Genomic DNA, 24,404 nt, shown 5'->3' on the forward strand with positions numbered 1-24,404 from the left:
CCCTTTTTGATCATCCGAGGCTTCACATCGCTGCGTGGTTGAAGACACGCTGGAGACAGCAGGCACAGATGACGGTCACTGGAAAAGGTCTGCAGCAGCAACAGCACAACATCTGTTCTGATGTCAGATTATCAGCAGTTAAATGCTGCTTCACTGATTATACACAAGATTTGTGGCACAAACACGAGGGCAGGACAGTAAGGAGGATTGATTTTTATTATTAGCTGCTTCTTGATAAGTAGAAAAATCTAAGTATACACAACATGGCAGAAATGCAAAGATTATACTTTATTGCACATATCACTTTGTGGGAGACGATATTCTGTTACTGCAACAGCACAAAAAATCCCCACAAATATAAATGTTCTCAAAAATGTTAAAGGCAGCTTTAACAAATTCAATCTTATTCAGACATTCTGTATCAAAGGCTGAAGGCATCCTGAAATGACTTTTGCCCAGGTCAGTCCGGGCTACAGCTGTGATCCGATTTTAAGTCGTAGGCAGCGTGAATACAACTTCTCATTCATTTTTCCCCTAAAAATCCACACTTTATTAAATCAGCAACGTAAACAAGCCACAGGAATGTCAATATACGATAATTCATCCTATAAAATCTCATGTGTGATTGGCTATCTAAGGTTGACTTTGAGAAGAAACGTTCGGATCTCCATTGGCCTTAAGGTCACCTCCCACGTGGACGGGTCTTGAAATGTCTTCAGCAGTGGCTTTTCTCCTGGAAAACAGACACATTATGTGAGCACAATCACAAACGACACAAAGTGTTTTTGGTTGGTTAATCTTTAAACACACCAGCAGTGTGAATGTGTGTGTGAATGGGTGGATGACTGGATATGTAAAGCGCTTTGGGGTCCTTAGGGACTAGTAAAGCGCTATATAAATACAGACCATTTACCAGTGACACGGGTCAGTGATCAGCAACCAAGTCTCCTCACAAGGAACAAAATAACATGTTGAGCTCCAGAAACACCTTGTAGTATACATTACATTATGAAGCATATCAATCTGTTTATGACGCTTTATGGCTCCCTGCTGGCTTAATTAGCACCTGCAGGGAAACTGTTAAGTCGATGACTACAATCAGAGATTTCTATCAGCCCAGCGCTCCTTCAGTGCATGGTCACCTGCCAGATGTTGAAAAATCCAGATGTTGCCAGTCTTTATATTACTATATAAAATATTATAAATAATGTAATGAAATTGTGACAACACTAAACGAAGGCCAAAATCTGCAAATATCAGGGAATCCTCACTATGGAAGTGTGATTGAAGAGCCAGAATAACGGATTACTGAATTATGTTAAGTGCAGTATATGTTTGCAAATAAGTTTCGTATTGAAGCCATACATTAAAAAAAAACACTGACTGAAGCGCAGACTGTGCACTTCATTGTCACTGGATTATAAATGTATTCAGTTGATGATGCAGAAAATGTGTAAATGTTTATATACTTTATTTTGCTGCTGCTACATTTCTTTCACACAGCTGGAACTGCAGCTACGAGTGCACAGAACATGCATCATTTAATCTATTAAATTATTTTCACTTTGATCTGACAACGAACCAAAGTGATTTCCACAGAAGTTCATACCTGGTCTCTGAGATTTTACCACCGACCTCCAAAATGCACAAAGCTCAAAGCAGCTGAGTTGGAATCCATATTAAAATAAGCCCGAGGAGACGACATTCATTGAAATTTAGCCAAATTTAAATCGAGTCAGACTGGAGAACACATCCAGCTTTGAATCTAGGGTGACGTTCAAAACTGCAGTGGTGAACTAACTGACACAACACTGGTGTCCTGTACCTTTCTCAGGAGTCCAGTCAAAACGTTTCATTTCATCTTTCCACTGATTGGCCGACAGGTTCAACTCAGCCACACCCAGAACCTCCAGAGTTGAAAACAGCTTCTGCACAGACAGGAAAGACGATGGGATTAGTTACAGCAAAACGACATTCCACTGCATTGCAAACGAGAAACGACTGAATGACAGATGACCGTACGGTCGCTTTGAGTGTAACAAGGTTTAAACTGTTTCTGAATGTCTGACCTGCAGGTTGACTGTGACTGGCTGAGAGCTCACTTTGCTCTCTGAGCTCTGGTACTGATGCTCCAGTCTCAGCAGCACTGAGTCTTCATCCCACTGACTGAGTGTCAGCAGGTGGACAGCAGGGGGCAGTGCAGCCAGGAGCCCTGAGAACTAAAAGACAAAGACCCCTCACTCACAGAAACCATGCCTTTTTAAAAAAAAAAAAAAAAAAAAGATTATTTAATGTATTCCAACCACATTTTCTATAAAATTACTACATAAAGTTGATATGAATTTCGACCAATCGCTGGCTCTGAAAACATGTCAGCAGCAGTTGCCGCTAAAGGCAACACAGCTTAGCTCAGTTCCCCTGAGAGCGAGTGAAACCATGTCTAAAAAATGCAAATATGTACACAGCAGGACAGAAATGGGTTATAACCAGCAGCATAGACAGTTGGAGACAATGACTCAAAACAAGCAGCAGACTCTCACAGGAACAGCCTGCAGTTTGTACAGTGCAGGTCACAGCACTGTACAAAGCTTTTCTTAAGCTTACACACAGGAGTTTAAGGTGTTTGAACAGGAACCTGCAAGATGGAGGCCAGCTGGTTCTTGCACTGCTAATATTTCAAACACAGATCACATCACCGTGACTTCTGAAACCCGATTAGTGAAGTGTGTTAATAACATGTCTTTAAAATACATGCAGTATTTGTACAAGTACTGTACGAATGTGCATGTGATTGGGTGAATGAGTAGAAAGGCACTATACAAGTACCAGTCCGTTTACCATTTACATACCTCCAGCTGAGTGTTTGGCTTCAGATCTCCATCAGTAAACGTAAGCAGCGGCTGCAACACCATCCCCTCTGCGAGGGGGCGGTGCGTGTCGGCAGCAGTCTGCGGGGGATCGAGGGTGAGGAGGAGGCGGCCGCGGACCACCAGCCCGTCTGGGAAGATGCCAGAGATCTCGTTGAGAGGTTCACCAACACCACGGAAATCATCGTGGAGCAGCCGGCGGTGGAGCTGAGGGTGAGGAGGTTGGATAGAGAGACTTTAATAAGAACTCCTTGTGTGCGCTTAGATGGGGTCAACATGCTAATGGTGATGAGCTACGACTTTATGCCTCACCATGATCTCCAGTGAACCATTCTGGATGCTGCCTCCACCCTGAGAGCGATCCGTTACCACAGTGAGTTGGTCCACATCATCCTGAAGACACACAAGTGAAAGGAAAACATCACTTGTGATAATTCATAATAATGGATTGGATTTATATAGCGCTTTTCAAGTCACCCAAAGCGCTTTACAATGCCACTATTCATCCACTCTCACACACTGGTGGAGGCAAGCTACGGTTGTAGCCACAGCTGCCCTGGGGCAGAGTGACAGAGGCGAGGCTGCCATATCGCGCCATCGGCCCCTCTGGCCAACACCAGTAGGCGGTAGGATAAAGTGTCTTGCCCAAGGACACAAAGACCAGGACAGAGAGCCCGGGGATCGAACCGGCGACCTTCCGGTTACAGATACGCTTCCCAATCCCCTGAGCCACGATCGCCCCGTACTGTCATAGAACTGACAGTCAATGCTTTTTGTTGCCTGTCTCTCCAAATGGAAGCTAACAAACACACAAACCTTGATATAAGCGCGAGAGTTGATTGGGTAGTAGTTTCCAGCAATGGGCTCTGACTGTTTCAGGTTCCAGGTGGGCCGGAAGTCTTTCCTGTTTGGGGGGGATGGGACACACACACACTAAGTGTACAGAATTGGATTCTTTTAATGTAAAACTATCACATAACTGTACAGCTGTCTTACTTTGTATATAATCTGTAAAATATCAAAATCCAAAACAACTGCAACAACTTTAAAAGGTTAAAGTGCATTTTCCATCATCAAAAAACAAAAAGCAAACTCTTACTTCCTCTGCAGAACTTCTCTGCCGTTGGAATCAGTGTAGAAATATTCAGAGGTTTTGATGCTGGTGTCCAGACGAGTGATCACCTCCTTCCCCAGGCTGTCACTAAAAGGTCAAGACAGCAAGTGTGACGTGGGTTAAAGGTGGGTGGTGTGGGGAGCATTTTGGCCAAGATTCCTCACTTTTCCTTGAATTTATTTCTCTCGCTCACAAATAAAAAAAAAAAAAAAAATGGCTAAAATAGACCTGAAATTATGAGCTAAATCTATTCCCCAGTGGGTGTGCATGGAATCTTATGGTCTAAAATTCCCTCTTTCCATGTATTTATAATCTGACATGGGGAAAAAGATAACAGCGATCTAAGCCAATCACTTGCTATGATATGAGGAAATATTTAGAAGGGCAAAGCTCTGCCACAATATTGCCCCATATGAGGTTTTTCTCCCCTGAAAGATCAGTTGACATTAAGGCACTGAGCTTTTAGAAAGGTTGAAGAGAACAGAAATTTCAACAACCACTTATCTCTAAAAACATCTCCATTACATATGTAGTGTGCACGTGTTAAACTCACTCTATCGGCACAGGTCCCACAGTCCACTCGAGCTCCAGAGCTCTGCTGTCAGCATAGAGACGAACCACCTGAGACACCCAGGGAGCAAACCACTGCCTCACCTCCTGCACCACTGACGTCTGAGGATGAGAGCATTGCAGTACAAAATTAGACGCTGCATATTAGCCTCTAAACAGGGAGGTAAAACATGTTGGCACGTTCATTCTGACACCCACACATATAAAATGACAGCAGCCTATAATTTAGAAGTAAACTGAATAACAGTGTTAAAACAAAGCTTTGATACTAGGAATCTACGTCTGGATATGAGCAAACATCTCTACCTTAATGATCTCCGTCTTGGCCGTCCGGCTGATGATGAAAGGTGTGGAAGAGTTGGGTCTGAAGATGTAGGCTCCAGAAGGCTGCCTGCTCTCTACGTTGTTACCGGCACTGGCGTTGTACCTGGGACGTTTTAACAACACATCATTTGGAAGCTCAACTTAAAAAAAAAAGCGTGTTCATTTTGTTATTTTTAGAAACACTAACCAGTAGAAATTCTGTGTCAGTTTGATGATCTGTTTGGTCTCCTGATTGTTGAGGCTGCTTATCAGGCCTGTCTCAGGGTCAAAGGTCACTTGTAGGAACTAGAGTGCACGAAAACAAACAAAAACAGTTCCTTTTTCAGAAGATTTTGTTTATTTATTTGAATATTTTGGACTTTCTTCTGTGTTCTGACCTTATTCTGGATCACTGGGGGTGCGCGCTGCTGTGCAGGTGCAGGTGGAGGTCCGTCCTGGATCAGGGCCACCGTGTACGTGGTGTAGCCCAGAGGAGGTGCCTGAACCTGGAACACCAGCTCATTGACTGCAAAGCCTCGTTGTCTTCTAACTTCGTGAGTGGCCTGTGACACGTGAACCACCTTCAACGCAAACACATTATCGAGTGTTATCTTTGTTTATATTGAACATGTTGAGTGATACAAAAAAAACCAGTGCTGTGAAAAAGTATCGCAGACTTCATTCTCTGAGATGAGATCCATCTATATCTTGTGTCTGACAACTGCACAGCTTGTTTTGGATCATCTCATACTTGCTGCTGGCACACATACTGACCTGGCAGTCCACCGCTTTGCCACTAGCATCTGACACGCTGTACGCTGTTCCATTGACCGGCAGCCTGACGGGCCAAGTGACGGGCCGAGCGAGAGGGTTGTACACATTGACTGAGAACTGAATGACAGACAAAAAGACAAGCGAGAGAAAGGCAGCGTCAGCATTCAGTCTTATCTGTAATTACACAGAATGTATTTACAATAACTGTAGCCCAGGTTTTTTAGGCTGTACACCTTGAATACACTGTTTGTTCCGAGGATAAATCTCAGAGGGTCAGAGTGTTCAGAATTACATTTAAGATGACAAATTGTGGGGTTTTTTTATTATGTTACCGGTGGATGGTTGTTAAACATGGTTTAAATGACAGGATCAGTACATGTACAAGTAAGACTTATGAGCCAAACCTTCAGATTTTAAATGCTCACTTTCAGACAGGATAGTGACTCGGGCACGCAGCTGTGACTCTACCCACTTGCTGTTCAAATGTCTTGATGCATCCTCAGTCATCCAGGTAAGGAACTCTTAAAAATTAATTCTGTTCATCTGGACGTAGAGTTTTCAGTGGGAGAAACATTTCGTCACTCATCCAAGTGACTTCTTCCGTTTCAGCTGACCGCAGGTTTCACTGATCACATTAACTGGGTGGACCATCACATTAGGTTCACCTGGGAGGTTATGGCAGGTTAGCCTTCTTAGACTGTGAGATTTACACCAGTAAAGGGGGACATTTAAAGTTGATGTGTACTGTAAACAAATGCTCACGGGTGAGTATTTAAGGTTTGACTCTCATCATCCACTGGAGCACAAACTGGGTGTCATCAGGACGCTACAACAGACACAGCGGCCAGGGAAGTAGAAGAACATCACATCATGAAGGCCCTGAGTAAATATGGTTATCCCAGCTGGACTCTTGTCAAAGCTTGGAGGCGCCAATCAATTCAGGAGAGAAGCAAAACTGCTGCCTAAGCGAAAACCCTAAGCGATCCCGTATGTGTCAGGAGAAGCAGAACATTTGAGATACATTTTTTTCTAAACACCGGGTCTCTGAGGCTTTTAAACCCCAAAACACACAATGCAAAAATTGATCCACCCCAAGGATCGGGTCCCCCGACACAAACAGAGTAACATAGTGTACGCTGTTAAGTGCCAGGAGGATTGCCAGGATTTATACATCGGGGAAACCAAACAACCTCTGGCGAAGCAGATGGCTCAACACAGAAGAGCCACCTTGTCAGGCCAGGACTCCACAGTCTATTTACACCTACAGGCCAGTGGACACTCTTTCAATGATGTACACATCCTGGACAGGGAGGAACGCTGGTTTGAGCAAGCAGGCCAGGAGGGGGCCTAAGGGTACATCTTTCACCATCTTACAATGCTGTGACTGCAGCCATTCCCCAACTTTCTGTGAATGGTACTCATGGTTGTTGATCAGTGATTGTTGATCAATGGTCATGACAATTTGCATATTAATGATCAAGAAACTGACCTCACAGCAGATTGCACAATGACTGAAACCAGCCCACTGAAGGAACAAATGTACTGTTTATAAGATTGGGGAAACCTGCGTCAGCTGAGTCTGAAGAATTCACTTGGATGAGTGACGAAACGTTTCTCCCACTGAAAACGTCACATTCAGATGAACAGAATAAACCTTTTTGGGATTGCTGTTCAAACCTTTTGCCAGTGGGTGGTAATCAGACAGATGACTTAAATAGGACTCTAAATTGGGCTGCACCAGTGCAAAGATTACTAAGGATTTCACTGTAAATCATGCAAATCTACTTTAGTCAATTCCAAAAAATAAAGATGAGTTGGAAATGAGTAAAGCGGGTCCCCTTCAAAGTCTATTTTCTGTGTTTTTTACCTTCTTGCTGGATTCAGTGAGAGGACACACGCTGACGTTGAGGTTATCACAGTAGATTCGCTCAGCAGACAAGCCGCTGAGAGCAGCCAGACTGTTACTGACTAAAACCTGAAAGAGAGACAACAGTTAGACAAGAAACCTGTGCAAGAAAGTTTGGACTGAAGAACACTTTCTGCTAAAGACATGATAATATATTTTCCTGTACAGAAAATGACAAATTTAGCACAAGTAACTTCTGTTGGGTAAGATAATGTACTGTGAAGCCTGGAGTACCTGACAGTGTTGCCAGCCGTTAGCAAGCTTCCTGGCGTAGTCATTTGCTACGTGTTGCTTTTCTGTGCCCGACACAGCGTCATGGTGCTGAGCCACAGCCATGGCTTTCTCTACCAATGAAAGCAGCCGTCACTCAAGCTCTTGTCTGACATCCAATTGGTCTTAGTAACACAAATACAACTTTTAAAAAGTGTCCATATTCTTAACCGGTTCACCAATTCACAGTTGTGGGGAGGCTGGAGCCCATCCCAGCTCTCCTACATCCTGGACAGGTCCATCACAGGAGTAGCACTTGAAGACAGCCAACCATTTATGGTCATGCTATTACATGTTAACCTAATACGTAAGTCTTTAGACTGTGGCAGGAAGCCAGAGTACCTACAGTATGCCTATGCAGAACCCACTAAGGAGACACAAAAAAGATTCAATCAAATCTTACTCATGGTCTGGCTTTCACCTTCCCCAAAGGGTCCTTTCCTGGAAGCTGGACCACCAAATACCTCCAGCTGGTTACAAGTCTATTAAGAGGGAAAAAATGAACACAATTTAAACATATTAAAATAAACACAATTTAAAAAGTCTCACAGGTATAAATTTTCCACCATTAAACCTATATTTCCACATCTTAAGGTAGTTCTATAGACGCAGGATACCAGTGATAGCTTTATTAAGTGCCAGCTAACAGTGTGCTTCATGCTATATATTAGCATTTATTTGCTTACAGTTCATGTTAGGAGTTAGATAAACTTTGTTTTCACAGAACAAAATTTAAAGCTTGTTAGTGTAATGTGACAATGTTATACTTATCTAGCATATGTCATGCTAACATTCTTAAAGTTTGAATGTTAGCATGCTAACTACCATCTACACTAAAACAATTAAATTTTTCTGAAAGCTCTAAAGTTGTGGGACAGGACTTACAGTTACAGAGGTAATTCTAGAAAAGCAGAAATTTGAATGTTGTGATGTCGTCGACACAAAGTGTAATGCTGAGCACACTGTAAAATCGCCCCGCACAAAGTAAATCTCAGAGTACCTGCAGGTTGCTGTTGCTGATCCTCTCATATCGCTTCAGCGCTGGTCTGCTTGTAAAGTAGCCAGTCCAGAAATCATGAGCGTCGTCTGCATAGGGGAAGAAATCATCTGTCTTCAATGGCCTGGATAGAAAACCAATGGATTTAGCTGACATTAAAATGCAAAAGACGACACTTTTTACAATAGAGTTTAACACCAACAGTGCTGCTAGAACAAGAAAACATTATCCTGCCCCTTTAAAGTTCACAGTACCAGGTGAGGTTTGCTCGGTGCAGCTCCTGCAGGTAACAGGACGGTGTAGAGTAGAGCACGTTGACTTTGCTGCCATTTGCCTGCCGGGCATTTACATAGTGGATCAGCTTGTCCAGGTTCTTGTACCACAGGTTGGCATTCTCATATTGAAAGTCTGAGCCCATGGTCATGATGATGTGGTTGGTCTTATAGACCGTAGACTAAAAAAGGAAGAGGAAATAATGCTTAACAGATTAAACTAAACAAAAAGGAAGAAAAGGGAAGAGTGAAATTAAACAATTCACACATCTCTTCAATCACACACACCTCACACTATTCAAAGCACATTTATATGATGGCTAAAGTGGTGAATGTGGATTATTAAAGGAGGACATTGCATTACACTATCTGTAGATGTCTTTATTATTATGATCATGACAGGTTCATAAAATAAAACCAGACAGGTTGAGAAAAGATTTATGGGGACCTGCATGAAGATATGCTGACATTACTTGAAACAAGAGGTTCCTACTGAAATTTTACATGTCATGTTAGCTAGTCACAGCTGTATATGGGCTGGGATAAAAAGCACAGTATCCCTTCTGCTTCCTCTTTTTCTAAATCAGAAAGCGTTGTTTGATGTCTTTTGATTTAACATGAGCATTTTTTTCGTAGTGTTAGTTAAACATGCGGTGTTAAGAACACCACGTGACTGATAAATCAGTGTCTCTGTGCGCCAGTGTGGAGTTGTGTCCAACCTGACTGTTGGCGATGACAAGGAAGCGTCCCACCACATCATCAACATTATAGTCTTCAAGATCAGGATCGTCTCTGATAGGTGGGTCACTGCAGAGCTGGTCCCAGCAGAAGCCCTCAGGAGGGTTGTAGCCATTAGGAAGGATCCCTGTTGGTTAACGGGGGCAAACGGTTAAAAAAATAATGTGACACCGTCCTGTTGCTGAGTCCAGAAGTCATTAACATAAAGGGATGAAGAAAGAAACTTTGCATACCAGTAAAGAGGTCAGCCATTGGAGGAGTGAGGCTGTCGGAGGCTCTCCATAGAAGCTCCTGCTCCTTATTCCTCATCCTGCGAGCCCAGTCTTGATAGTCTAGACGACCAAAGAAGAAGCCATCGAATCCCATCTGCAGCAAAAGACAGACAGTTAATGGTTAAAGGAAAGTCAAATGGAAAGCCAGTGAACTAAATTGTGCCTTCATGTAATAATGCAGCATTCTGGAAATAAGCCCATTTGATTCATTGCAGAGCAGCAAATCTGATAATGACGATACAGCCAAAAATTTGTAATGAGAAAACGGAGAGTCTTTCTCGACGTGAGTGCTACCTTAACTCTAATTAGCCTCAACTCTCTTCTTTAACTGATAAATTCTCCCATTTTAAGTCTCACTAGAAATCAGGCCTTCCTTAAGGTGACCAATTATGCTCATCCTTCTATTCTGCCCTATACTGCTGATATTAAACATGGCCAACGTTTGAAAGTGTGACAGTGAATGAGCTGAGCAATTCTGAAGTGTGACTCGTACAAAACTCGAAGAATAAACATAAAGAGCTATGCTACCTGTGCAAACATGGAGGCGTGTTCCCGGGCGTGGCCAAAGGGGTCGATGTGCCAGGCGACGCGGGGACGGCCACAGGCTCCAAAAGTCTCATTAAGGAACCTCAGACCAATGGTCATCTGGTCAATGACGGCGCTGTAGTGTGTGGCAGCCTCGTCGCTCATACACCAACCACCATTCACAAATTCCAGACGGCCTGCGGGAGGAGCAGCTTTTGGTAAGGATGCACTGAAACACTTAACGCAGCTGTATAGTACTGAATGGGTATTTACCTTCATTAACCAGCTGTTTGACTGTCTGCTGCATGCTGGAGCTCTGACTCTTCCACCAGCGGTAGAAAAAGGCCGTCTCCACATAGATGAACCTCCTGTCTGGATTCTTCAACAACTGATCCACAACTGAGTCCAGGATGTACTGAACACCAGCGTGCTGGATGTCATTACGATCTACGCACACAAATGTGCACAGATTTAGGACAAAAGAGACATTATTTTGTAACACAGAAGTCAATGCTTCAAGAAGTGGTCAGAATTTAGTTGCTGTGTGTCACAGTTTGAAAAATATTTATTTACACTAACGTATCTTAACAGCAAGAAAGTATATGTGCTCATCTGCATTCATGCATATGCCCAAACAAACCACCCTCAGTGCAGATGAGTTCTGCTTACATATTAACCCAGACTGGAAATCAATATCAGATGATGGTCACCTGCACAACACCTGGCCTTACAACTTACTATAAACAACATGTGACATTAAAATAAGCAAGCTCGACAATCAATTGCACTAAAAGCATAAAACTCTAAAGCAATGAAGAAGTAAACTGTTGCAGTAAACAGTACATTATGAGGCAGTGTGAAATACACGACAGAGTATAAAATGAAACGAAGGTGTTTTAATATCGTCTTCTGATACATTTCAACAGTGGCTCGGGCCACTTCGGGGGTGGGGTGCCCTCGGCCTCTCGGCCTGGGGCTCGGTCACTCTGGCGCAGCTGGCTGCCGGCGGAGCTCCCGGGCACGTCACTGCAACCCCCCCTGGCTTCTGCTCCACAGCTGCTGAGTGACCCCTCATCTGGGGCTCTCCTCAGCTCTTTCTGGGACAGTGGCACAGCTGCCCCTCCGTTGGTCTTCCTTGGTCTCTTGTGCTCTGAGGGCCTCTGAATGTCTGGAGTCTTGATCTCCTCCATACCTGCTTCATGCCCTGGAGGACGGGGCTGTGGCCCCCCACACCCTCTAGCAGATCATTACATGAAGGAACCTTTTAAAAACAAGCGCGTCCATGCTCACAGGTGTACACACGGGTGCTCACACACACAAACTACACCCTTTTTGGCTCCTACCTCAAGGCACACTGTGCGCTGTCGATCTTACGTGCTGCACAATAATGTTTAACATTTAGTATTTACTGTTATATTGCCATAGATCATCATGATGTTGTTTATTCTATTGCTCTAGTCTTCTTCTGCTTGTTTTCTTTTTTCTTTCTCAACAGGTGATCCAGGAAAAGAAAAAGAGAAAAAAAAAGGTGATGAAGCAGATTTTCATTGTCTTTTCTCTCTATCTCTTTTCTCCTTTTTCTTTCCCTCTCCTTCTGTTAACTTTCTTCTGAACTTTTCTTCTTGTTTTTCTTTCCCGTCCCCGAGTCCAGTCTGGCCTGATTACAATATCTTAGAATAAAAATAACTAATAAAGATCAAATAAACTATGACAATCAAGTGGGCCAGTATAGCAAAAGGCCCACTTGGGAAAGTAAATCTGTTGGGCATTTTTCTTGGCCTTCAGACAATAATTCTGATTGCTACAGTGCCAGACAGGACACAAAAAAAAGAAAAAAAAAGATACATTTCCACATTTCGCACAGCCCCAACAACAGAGAGTAGTTCGAACATGAGTGATGGCTGTCACTCCAGTTCACATTCAAATCAAATCCAGAGATCATGTCCATGAACCACCATTAAAACACATCATAGGGCTTTAAAGCAGGAGGATAACGCTGCTGGTCACAAGACCCACAATCACTTGTAGCAGCAATCAGGAAGATATTTAGTACCAGTCAATAGAGCAGATTTACTTGCATCAGCAGAACTACTAGAGTAAATAGAAACATATGCAAACATTTGACAGAGTAAACACAGAGCAGGAGGTTGGCTAATAGCTTCACAGTGTTTTTTCTGTATGTGTCACACTGACCTCCATAGAAGTACTGGTCCACGGTCTTGAGCCAGCCAACGTCATCATGTGTGTGCGGGACCAGGTGGACATTCAACATGCCCGGCTTGGTGGCATGACATGACTGCACACAGACACACACTCTATGAATACAGCTGTACTGCTCTGTCGGAAGAGTCATAATGTCGACAAATATTAACTCCAAAAAGTGATCGTCTGCCAAAAACTGATTTCTGGTATTTACCAAAAAAAGGATTGCTCGCATTTAAACTGCTATACATAACTTGTTAGTCTATAATATGTGAAACCTATATCAAATGTATCCCTCATGAATGATATAAGTCATCTTGAGCCACAAACAACATTCCTGTAACAAAGTAGAAGCTGCAATCAGTTTTTGGCAGTGACTTTTATATATCCTTTATTTATGCAGTTAAAAGAAGCTTGTTGACATTAAAAATGTGTTTTAAAGAAGAATCTGGCCAAGAGGACAGCAGATATTGAAAGACATCTAACAATAGTTCTGTAAACATATTTTAAGTGGACAAAAATGATGGAATTGGTTGTAATGTAAGTGCAATAAGACAGAGTTGAAAAAGATGTAACTGTAAAATGTTATATCTAGCACCTTTGTAAAGCCTGTTGACCGAAGTCTATTTGCCAACATAGGTAAAGATATTACACATAAAAACACAGGTAGACATTGGAAATCAGTTTTTGGCAGGCGGGCACTTTTTGGCACAACACCAGCACTTCCTTGTATGTGAGCACAGTCATGTGAGTGAAACAGAAAGTAGCGCTAACAGCTCCATTGAGCTTTTTGACATGTACCTTAACCCTAACACATGTAAATAAAATACAAAAGCGCGACATAAAGTAGCTAACCTCGTATCCGCAGGTTGGAACGTCTGTTTTCTTCTCGCCGACAGGAAAACTTAAAACTACGCTGAGGATAAACAGGAGAGCTGTAGCCAGCTGCTGCGACCTGCCCGCCATGTTGGAAAACAACCCGAAAATCATGTGACATCTGTTTATGTTGAGCTGGGTCACGTGACCGTCACCCTGTCTACCGCATGGCTGTGGAAGCTGGAGAGCACTGAATTGTTTTCCCTCCAATCTGACTTGAAGGCACTGGGGAAAAGTAAGCGACAAACCGCGGAATGAGAGGACTCAGCGAAAATAAACATAAGTTAACATGACAAAGACTGACATTACATTACAGTGATATATATATATATATATATATATATATATATATATATATATATATATATATATACTCTCAGTGTACTCTCAGTGGCAAGGGAACAATAAGAGAACAGCACCACCAAGGCTGGAGACGGAGCAATACTGGAAGAGCATATGGGAGAAGGATGCAACCCATAGCGGCAATGCTCAGTGGCTAGAGGATCTGAGGGCAGACCACAGCGACCTCCCTGAACAGGGTCCAGTAACCATCACAGTGGCAGATATCCAAGAAAGGGTCTCCAGTATGAAGAGTTGGACAGCACCAGGGCCCGACATGGTTCACGCCTACTGGCTGAAGAAGCTAACTGCACTCCACGAGCGTCTGGCAGCACAAATGAACCAGCTGCTAGTTAACGAGAGACACCCGGAATGGCTAACTGAAGGCCGGACGGTCCTGATCCCCAAGGACCCCAAGAAGGGACCGGTCCCCTCCAACTACCGACCAATAACCTGCCTCAGTACTACATGGAAGCTCCTGTCAGGCATCATATCGGCTAAGATGAACAGGCACATGGGTCAATACATGAGCGGGACACAGAAAGGAATTGGCAAGAATACCAGAGGCGCAAAACACCAGCTACTGGTAGACAGAACAATCAGCCGAGACTGCAAGACCAGACTGACCAACCTGTGCACTGGGGTCTATCACACCAGGCAAGACCCCAGGTGCAGGCTGTGTAAAGATGCCCCAGAGACAATCCAGCACATAACAGCAGGGTGCAAGATGCTAGCAGGCAAGGCATACATGGAACGCCATAACCAAGTGGCCGGCATAGTGTACAGGAACATCTGTGCCGAGTATAACCTGGAAGTCCCGAGGTCAAAATGGGAGATGCCCCCAAGGGTGGTGGAGAATGACCGAGCTAAGATCCTGTGGGACTTCCAGATACAGACGGACAAAATGGTGGTGGCTAACCAACCGGACATAGTGGTGGTAGACAAACAGAAGAAGACGGCCGTAGTGATCGATGTAGCGGTTCCGAATGACAGCAATATCAGGAAGAAGGAACACGAGAAGCTGGAGAAATACCAAGGGCTCAGAGAAGAGCTCGAGAGGATGTGGAGGGTGAAGGTAACGGTGGTCCCCGTGGTAATCGGAGCACTAGGTGCGGTGACCCCCAAGATAGGCGAGTGGCTCCAGCAGATCCCGGGAACAACATCGGAGATCTCTGTCCAGAAGAGCGCAGTCCTGGGAACAGCTAAGATACTGCGCAGGACCCTCAAGCTCCCAGGCCTCTGGTAGAGGACCCGAGCTTGAAGGATAAACCGCCCGCAGGGGGCGTGCTGAGTGTTTTTTATATATATATATATATATATATATATAACTTAATTTTTACCTTTCTTTGTTTATTATCATATAAACAGTACAGTGATTACATGCATTATATACAGTGATATATATATATATATCACTGTATATAATGCATGTAATCACTGTACTGTTTATATGATAATAAACAAAGAAAGGTAAAAATTAAGTTAGTTAAATATATCAATTAATTTGCAGACATGACCTTTTTGTACCCTTCCTGCCACTAAGCAAGAGTTCTAGCATTTGCAGCCCAATAATAAAACTAAAAACATGGCAGACCAAATCCAGCCTCAAGTTTAGACTTAGATAGATCAACTTTTGATATCCTATGATTTTTATAGCCCCAAACAAATGGTAATACTACTGACTCGATCATTTGAAAAATTGCTTATTCAAAAAGATAGGTACGTTTAAAAACAGACATAAGAATTTAGGGAGAGAAACCATTTTGATTGCATTTATGCGACTCATCATGCAAATAGGGAGAGCCCTCCATTTCTCAATGTCCTTTTACAGTTTTTTCAACTTGTTCAAGATAATTCAACTTAAAGATCAATTTAGGATCATTGGGCAAAAGAACACCAAGGTATTTAAGTCTGTCTGTAATTTTCTTTCTTTCTTTCTTTTTAAATTATAAATATGTATTTATTTGATTTGATTTTCGGTTGTTACAGACAGGACAGACATGACTGGGGGATAAGACAGGGAGAAAGAATGAAAGAAAGAGAGGGGGAGAAAGAAAAATAGAGGGGAGAAGAGATGGTGAGAAAGGTACGCAAGATCGACAGCGCACAATGTGCTTTGAGGTAGCAGCCAAGAAAGGTGTAGTTTGTGTCTGTGAAAACCCGTGTGTTCGCCTGTGTGCACACCTGTGTGGATCAGCATGCTTGTATTCAAAAGGTTTCTCCATGTAACGATCTGTGGGGTGTGTGGAGTGTGGGGAGCCATAGCCCAGTCCCCCAGGGCATGAAGCATGTATGGAGGAGATCCAGGCCCCAGACATCCAGAGGCCCCAGAATATGAGGACCCAAGGAGGACCACCAGGGGGGCAACCGTGCCACCCTCCTGGGAAGAGCTGAGGAGAGCCCTAAACAAGAGATCACCCAGCAGCCACAGAGCAGAGGCCAGAGGGAGTTGCAGTGGCCAGCACCTCCTCCCAGCCCCCCTACCCAGACGGTTAACAGAAGACCCCAGACATCCCTCCACCCGCTCATATGTAGTGTTGCTGCGTCCTGTTCTTAAGTGCATTTAATTATTATTGTCTGTAATTTTAAAAAGCAAAGTTTTCAAGAAATCAACATCCAGGTTTGCAGTTAAAGCCACAAACTCACTCTTCTACCAGTTAATTGCATAACAAACAACCTCACCAGATCTAATAGTACAGGAACAGATCGCTCAGGATTTGACAGGACCAAAACTGCATATATATTCCACAATCACATAGGGATGGGGGTGGGTGTGTGTGTGTGTGTGTGGGGGGGGGGGGGGGGGGGGGGGGGGGGCTCGTGTTTACTGATGTTTGTTGCATTTGAAATTATCTGACAGTTAAAATGTTTTATTATTTGTATTGCTCAAAATGACAGCGTGTAATCTGTATTTAATTAAATATTTGAGTTTAGGGTTTAATGGGGTTTTTTGATTTTCTTCTTTAGTGTTTAGTTTATTAACAAACTAGATTGTACTGCATCGGTTGTGATTTATGATTGTGTTTGTTTTGTTACCCCTCATGTGTCACAATGGTCTGATCAGCCATTATATATACCCTTGTATGTTATTTCATGTTTAGGTCAATTATGTATGTTTGGGCAGTCATTTGGTCAGTTAAGTTTGCAGTGTTTGCCTGAGTTCAGTTTTGTTTCTTTGACCTCTTTTATGAGCTCAACATTTATTACTCTTGTAAATATAATTTTTGGGGTTAAATAAATGGAAACTATATTTTTCTAATAATTCCTGGGACTCCTGTTTTTCAACTCGGTCCATCACACACACTCTAGATCTTGTTTTAACATACGACATAGAAACTGAACATTTAACAGATAGCTCGTAAGCTGGAGATGAAATGGTGTGCAAAAATGTAATAGCTCATCATTTAGCCTGCTTTATTAAAAAAGCTAGAACATCTTACTATTCATTACTGATTGAAGAAAATAAGAACAACCCTGAGTTTCACTTCAGCACTGTAGCCAGACTGACCAAAAAGTCAGAGTACCATTTAGCCAACCATTCCCATTCCTAGCCTCCATTTCTTGATGGTTTTGAGATAGAACAGGCTTCAGACTGACCTCCTAGTGTCCTTCTACCGTGCCACTATCGAGAGTGCGCTGGACAGGCTCGGTCGTTGTGTCCTTGGGCAAGACACTTCAACTGTTGCCTATTGGTGGTGGTCAGAAGGCCCGGTGGCGCCAGTGTCCGGCAGCCTCGCTTCTGTCAGTGCGTCCCAGGGTGGCTGTGGCTACAATGTAGCTTGCCATCACCAGTGTGTGAATGGGTGGATGACTGGATGTGTAAAGCGCTTTGGGGTCCGAAAAGCGCTATGCAAATACAGGCCTTTTACCATTTCACCCCTATTTATTTTATTATATAACTGCCCTTGTATACACCCACAATGTTTCTGTTTCAGAATCAGAATCAGAATCAGAATACTTTATTGATCCCTGGGGGAAATTATTTTTTGTTACAGTGCTCCATTTTAAACCAACATTAAGACAAGACAGACAATACGCTAACTAAGAATAGTACAATATATACATACATACATAAGTCACTTATAAATAAATATTTGGAAAAGAAACATGTGTAGTTGTAGCAGCAAACAGTGTGTTAAGTGGATGCGTTGTACAGGGAGATGGCCACAGGCAGGAATGATTTCCTGTGTCGTTCAGTGGTGCTTTTCGGTAATCTCAGTCTCTCACTGAACGAGCTCCTGTGACTTCAATGTTTCTTACGCATACACCATGTATATAGTTGGTTATTTTTTTCCCTCGTTGTACATTGTTTTCTCTTCTTTACTTTCATTGCATCTCCAGCCCACATCTCCAGCCACTGTACTTAAGGGAAGTTGGGACAATGTAAAAGACTTTCTTTAGGCAATTGCATTTGAATTACCTAAATTCATGACAGGCATTCAAGCAGTAATGCCTGGACTGAGAAACAAACACACCAAGCTTCTGTGTTGTTTGAGCCAGAGACTGGACTTGTGGATGAACAATACAAACATTTTATGTTTATTATGTCAGTAATGTAACTTGCAATAAAAAGTTATGGGAAGCTTAGACTTAGTTTCAGAATAATTACATCTGATACTTTGTTTTATTGAAAAGGTTATTAAAGTTTTAAATTGTATGACAAATAAAATAATAAATTACTAAAAAAAACACCAGCTACAATATTGGTAATATGTGTGTTGTTCAGCAGAACAGTGTCCAGTATGTTAGTTGATATACTTTATTTACATTTGAAAACAAAAGTTGGCATTACAAGGAGTGTTTTTAATTCTTAATTTTTAAATAAACATGCAGTGTTTATATTAAGTGTTGAATTAGAAAAAGATTCAAGGATATTATGTCAGACAATGGCAGTAAGAAACATAGTGTTAAAATAGCTGTATATAGCATTATCTCTTTGATCTGAAGATTAATCTGGAGAAGAGGTCAAAGGTCAGTTATCGTTATGGGGTCTTGCTATATGCTATGACACAAACATAACACAGTTGTAAATATCATAGTTTCTAGGCTCTAAGGCTTTTTGTCAGTTTAATAGTGAGCTTTACAAGATTGATGTTCGTGCTCAAGGTTGGCACAGGCCTAAGTTCGCTTATGACCACTAGAGCTGGAAACAAGACCTCAAGCAATCCTAACGGTGTGTTCACACCGAACGCGATGGACGCGAATAGAGCGTCAGGTTTACATGTAAAGTCAATGGAAAGGCGCGATGACGCGCGATTGCGGGTCCCGCGAAAATTCGGAAGCAGATTTGTGTCGCGAAAACGCCAAAACGCGTGAAACGCGCGTCAGTGTAGCGCGTCTGGCGCGTTTGACTCGCGAATAAAACCACGCGCGTGAGTTTTTGTGTTGCATTTTGTGCATACGCGCGTTTCGCGTCTACCGCTCGAGTTGGAAAAATCTGAACTCCAGCGTCAAATCGCGCCGCGACAACCAATCAGGAGCCTGGTGACGTGGCTGTTACCTAGGTCAAAGGGGCAGATCCAGCCAAAGCCTTTCATACTTCAATGGAGGGGAAGGCTAATCAATGCGGTAGCAAACAACTCGGAGCTGTACAACACCAGCTGCTTTCAGTACCGAGACAGGAATAAAAAGGACCGAGCTTGGAGGAAGATATGTGAAGAGATCGGGCAACCTGGTAAGTTCATTCATTTCTCTTTTGAAAGTTTTCACTGACCCGGGGAAGCAGCACAAAAGCTAGCAAGCCACCGCTATTTTCCCACTGACCTACAAATACCGTTCTGCTTTTATGCATGTTGTCATTTAAGAATATATTTTATTGTTTATTAATAAACAGCACACAGTGGTCCCGCTGTTCATCCGTCACTGCTTTGCTTTTTCGCTGATTTTTTATTGCACAGTACAGCATTGCATTCTGCAGCCTGATTGACAAATCTCCTGCGCTTGCCAAATTTATCACGTTTGGTTTTGATAACCATCGCGTCCAATAGAAAAAACAGCACAAAAACACCCATAACTATGAGCCTCATTCGGAAATAGACACCTGCACCGTGAGGGAAAAAGGCGCACGAAAGTGGCGGGCAGATGAAGACAAACCGCGGCATAATAATACTTTTACGTTTTGCAATCTACAAAGGTTTGCACTTTGAGAATCAATTGTGAGAACTGTGACCAGGGGCTAGTTATTCTGAGAACCCCTGCAATAAATGAGGGACCACTGTCTACTCTACGATTATTATATCGAACCTGTTAACATTTAATACTGTATTGATAGAACCAACTGATTCTGCAGCAGAGCATCCCCAGTCCCTGAGCTCCTGCTGCTGCACCCACAGATATGTACAGCAAGCACTGATACCTTTTTAGTCGGTGGGATTCCCTTGTGATCACCTTTACTAAATATCTACAACCAATCTGATTATATCCTGTTATTGTTTTTTTTTTTTTCAATGTTGAAATTAAAATCTAGTAGCAGCCTTCTCATTTCTTTGTGTTTTGTGCTGTTTTACAGGCCCACAGAGGAGGACGGCTCCGAGGCAGATGAGGGACGGGTCCCAGGACGGTCCATCGGCGGTGGAGCTGGCCACCCTGGAGTCCCTGAAGAGGCCACACCAGTCTCCAATGGAGCATTTCTTCCTCAGCCTTGTTCCTGCTCTGGAGAGCAGCTGGTCCTTTTTATTCCTGTCTCTCTGTAAATTCTTATATTTTATATATTTATGTTTAATGTTTTTCTGTTTGAGACTTTTAATATTATTTCAAATAAATGTTTATAATGACTAATGTCTCAGTTCTACTACACAGCAAATGTTGGCACACGACTTGACACATGTAGAATTTATTTCATATTATACTAATGACAAAATATACTGATACAGTGGGATGCAGAAGTTTGGGCAACCTTGTTAATAGACATTATTTTCCTGTATAAATCGTTGGTTGTTACAATAAAAAATGTAAGTTAAATATCATACAGGAGACACACACAGTGATATTTGAGAAGTGAAAAGAAGTTTACTGGATTTACAGAAAGTGTGCAATAATTGTTTAAACAAAATCAAGCAGGTGCATCAATTTGGGCACCACAAAAAAGAAATGAAATGAATATTTAGTGTATATCAATGTGTGTGTCTCCTATATGATATATGGGGTGCCTTTGTCTGGATGTGCTTCCCATCCAGAGCTGCACAGCACAGAGGAAAGTTCCAGCGCTCCTGGAATCCCTCTGTGATGGAGCGCCAGTCTCCAGGTGAAGGCACAGCCATGAAGTCGTCCACTAGACAGTCCCAGATGGACGTCGCTGCCTGGGGGGTGATCTGGCTCACCGTGGACACACCGACTCTGAAACTGAACGCGATGGTCCTGAAGGAGTCCCCGGTGACAAGGAACCTGGACAAAATTGTTCAAAATCAGTATTATGTGTACTGCAGTTACAAAATACATCATTCAAATTCCAAAATACTTTTGTGATGTCAGATTTAAATCACAAAACATGAATCTTACATAAAACCTTTTGTAATTATAAGGATAATTACAAAATGTATATTAGATAATATCTAAAACAGTTGTGTTTTGTTTTAACTTTAAAATATCATAATTTGATTGGTAGCAACTTTCACAACTACAGTGAGCCAATCACTCATAATTCCTAAACATGTCAATCAGGTAGGAATGAAGTAAGACATTAATAGAAATAAAGAGTTGTATGTTGACATGTAGCCCTTTCCTTGCTTAAATCATTAATATTTTTGAAAAATTAATCTGTGATAAGACATAGCTTATCAAGATAGAACCATGTAACTAGAGATGAACCAAACTGTTCACAGTTTTATCTAACTCTGTTTTAATAAAGGCTGTGACCCCTGCTATAGAGTCTGACAGCTGCAGGGATTATATACAAATATTCAACTATCCCAGAATTAAACCAGGTCTAAATAAAAAGGAGTGAGTATCACTACAAGGTTAACTCAGTGGTCCTAATGCTACAGTTTGATATCAGCAAACACCGAGCGCATACATTGATGTGACACCACAGCCATGCTATCATTCAAACACTGATAACAGCATAAATCGAATTAAATCGGGACTTGATGAGACCTTCTGAGTATCACTAGAAATATTATAAAGAGTCGTCTCTGTACCACAGTTTGCTTTCAGTAAACACCGACAGCATTCACTGTTAGCATAGCACATCCATGTTAGCAGTGTATAACTGGATGGATTAGCATATTAGCACAGATATCAATAAAGGACTACCGTATTAAATAGTTTTACTAACCTCAGGCAGACGGACAGGCGCTCTGCAGGTGGGATTGAGCGTCTGTAGTTGGTGTCTAGGCGGGCAATGCTGGGACCGACGAGGGAAAGCAGGTCCTCAAACTGGCCGACGGTGATAGCGCTGGAATGGCCGTCATCCAGGCGCAGCTCCTGGAGCAAGTGGTGAAACTCACCAAACTGCTCATGCCTCTGGAGGACCTGATGGACCCAGGTACGGCGAGGACGTCTTTTACGCTGCTGCTCTGCTCTCCACAGTACATAGAGAAGGGAGACTCTCTCTTCAAGCGCTAGCTCGATAGCTGCCATCTTGCAAAGATACCGGTCTGGCACAACTCCCTCCCACATTCCTCCCACATTTGATTTTTCTTGGACACGCGTTGAGACGCGAATGTACACGCGTCAAATTAGGGGCGTTTGGGGCGTTTTATTCGCGTCCATCGCGTTCGGCTAATTAGCGCGGCTAGCATTTTAATATCTGTTAAATGGTGTCATTGCTAACATATACCTGTTTTACAGCATGGTGAGTAGCGAGAACGCTAAGTTATTGTTAGCTTCGATAAGAAAAATGTGAAGATGTAATATTACCATGAGCTATATGCTAATGTTATTCACTCAAGCAAACATCTCAGTTACGGATTTGCTGCTTTCTAATATCTATGTTTATTTCTGGATATACCTATACCTACGTGCTTATATTACATCCCATATAAAGGGTGACAACGGCAGTAACTATAAATGACCATAAATTAACTGTAAATTACATTGCAGTGAGCTCCATTCTTATAGTTTTATTACGTGCACACGCAGTTGGCAACCGTAACCAAGGCGAGTGTTTAAATGCACTTCCACAACGTTCCATTCGTTCTTTTGTGCTGGCTCGTGAACTTGTCTTGACCTGCTCCAAACTCAGCTTGTGGAAAGATAACTTTTGGAGAATATTTCTACAGAAAGCGGAATTTACTAGAAAGCGACAGTACAAACGACTCGAAGAAGTCGTTTGTACTGTCGCTTTATGACGTGTTTCATAACAGCAAAGCTGGCTGGCTCGTCGTGGATCCGGACTCATTGAAAGTCACCTGGCTGGTACGTTTCAAAGATTCTTCAATTATTTTAAGAGTCACTAGACAATTATAATAATTTAACAAGTTCCAGTGTGAATATCAAATTTTAATGTGATCAAAATATGTGTATTCCAAGATTTTTCCCGGTAAATTGCTTGTATGCTTTAAATTTTGCGGGACAGCTGTAGAATTCATTAACGAGTGGCGTATGAATGTGAAAAAAGGTGTTACTTTGATTGAAGGCTTCAAATTTGACACTGCCCCCCAATAAAATGGTTAAACTAGCTTAACGGACAAAGATTCGTAAAATACTCCCCAAAAAAAGAATAAAAATAAAATCAGTTTCTATGGTAACAGCATTTCGTCACAATGATAGAACATGCAGGTGAACACACCAGATCCCCTGTAGCTCCTGACATCATTTTCTTCTCTGGATCAAAAGCTTCATTAGGTAAACTATAACGTTTTTTCCCAGCTACATAACGCAGTGATAAAAAAAATAATCAAAATAAAATAATATAAAAATAATATTGAAAACATTAAGCATAGTCAAAATAATCATGAAGTCAAACCTTTATGTGTGTGTTTTATTTTGTGTTTTATTTTAAAAATATGTGCTTGGAGTTCCACTGCCTTTGTTTGTATTGGGAACATTTAGGACATGAAATTGGTACATTAAACCTCTGATGCTGTTTCAAAATGTGTTACATTGTTAATGAAAGAATCGTAATAAATAAATAAATAAATAAGAGAATGAGCTGCCTAGTTAGTTATACATTTCCTGTAGTATAATTATGTAACAAGCTATTTATGTCCAGTTATTTAAAAATGAGTACCTATTATCCATTACCGACTCCAACGTAGTGTTTGCATAAAGGTTTAAAAAGGACAAATAAAACAAAATGAATGTATACAAAATAAAATAGTGTTACCATAAAAGTGTAGTGTGCACAGAGTGAGCTGCCTTGGGGGAGGTTTGGTGCTCTTCTATTAAAAATGGATGCTTCACTTAATGATGTGAACTTAGTTGACATCTTTTGATCTCAC

At 42.2% G+C, this 24,404-nt stretch overlaps 2 protein-coding genes across 2 annotated transcripts; both read right to left on the minus strand.

Moving 5' to 3' along the window:
* Positions 1-300: 300 nt before the first annotated feature.
* On the minus strand, positions 301-13,800 carry man2b1 (mannosidase, alpha, class 2B, member 1). The gene is made up of 23 exons (XM_085355568.1): positions 13,666-13,800; positions 12,802-12,904; positions 10,882-11,055; positions 10,612-10,805; positions 10,045-10,177; positions 9,793-9,938; positions 9,056-9,255; positions 8,805-8,925; positions 8,208-8,286; positions 7,769-7,878; positions 7,496-7,603; positions 5,629-5,745; positions 5,253-5,435; positions 5,063-5,160; positions 4,858-4,978; positions 4,535-4,653; positions 3,967-4,068; positions 3,684-3,771; positions 3,180-3,260; positions 2,850-3,074; positions 2,070-2,219; positions 1,826-1,928; positions 301-733 (listed from the first exon to the last, which is right to left on the minus strand). Exons 1-23 carry the CDS (start codon positions 13,798-13,800, stop codon positions 630-632), a joined length of 2,994 nt encoding a protein of 997 aa, XP_085211694.1. The 3' UTR covers positions 301-629.
* A 7,205-nt stretch (positions 13,801-21,005) lies between these two features.
* Positions 21,006-22,638, minus strand: LOC146630062 (uncharacterized). The gene is made up of 2 exons (XM_085355569.1): positions 22,298-22,638; positions 21,006-21,408 (listed from the first exon to the last, which is right to left on the minus strand). Exons 1-2 carry the CDS (start codon positions 22,600-22,602, stop codon positions 21,138-21,140), a joined length of 576 nt encoding a protein of 191 aa, XP_085211695.1. The 5' UTR covers positions 22,603-22,638; the 3' UTR covers positions 21,006-21,137.
* Between the last annotated feature and the right edge of the window lie 1,766 nt (positions 22,639-24,404).

Source organism: Diplotaxodon limnothrissa, linkage group LG6 (genome assembly GCF_057381915.1).
Source record: "Diplotaxodon limnothrissa isolate DT_005_m linkage group LG6, D_limnothrissa_male_GT1.1, whole genome shotgun sequence".
Lineage (NCBI taxonomy): Eukaryota > Metazoa > Chordata > Actinopteri > Cichliformes > Cichlidae > Diplotaxodon > Diplotaxodon limnothrissa.

Coding starts and splice junctions, on each gene's coding strand:
- LOC146630062 (XM_085355569.1), bottom strand. CDS start 22,602: ATGGCAGCTATCGAGCTAGCGCTTGAAGAGAGAGTCTCCCTTCTCTAT. Junction 21,409..22,297: donor CGCCTGTCCGTCTGCCTGAG/GTTAGTAAAACT, acceptor AATTTTGTCCAG/GTTCCTTGTCACCGGGGACT.
- man2b1 (XM_085355568.1), bottom strand. CDS start 13,800: ATGATTTTCGGGTTGTTTTCCAACATGGCGGGCAGGTCGCAGCAGCTG. Junction 3,772..3,966: donor AGAGAAGTTCTGCAGAGGAA/GTAAGAGTTTGC, acceptor CCCCCCAAACAG/GAAAGACTTCCGGCCCACCT. Junction 1,929..2,069: donor CAGTCACAGTCAACCTGCAG/GTCAGACATTCA, acceptor CTGTCTGTGCAG/AAGCTGTTTTCAACTCTGGA.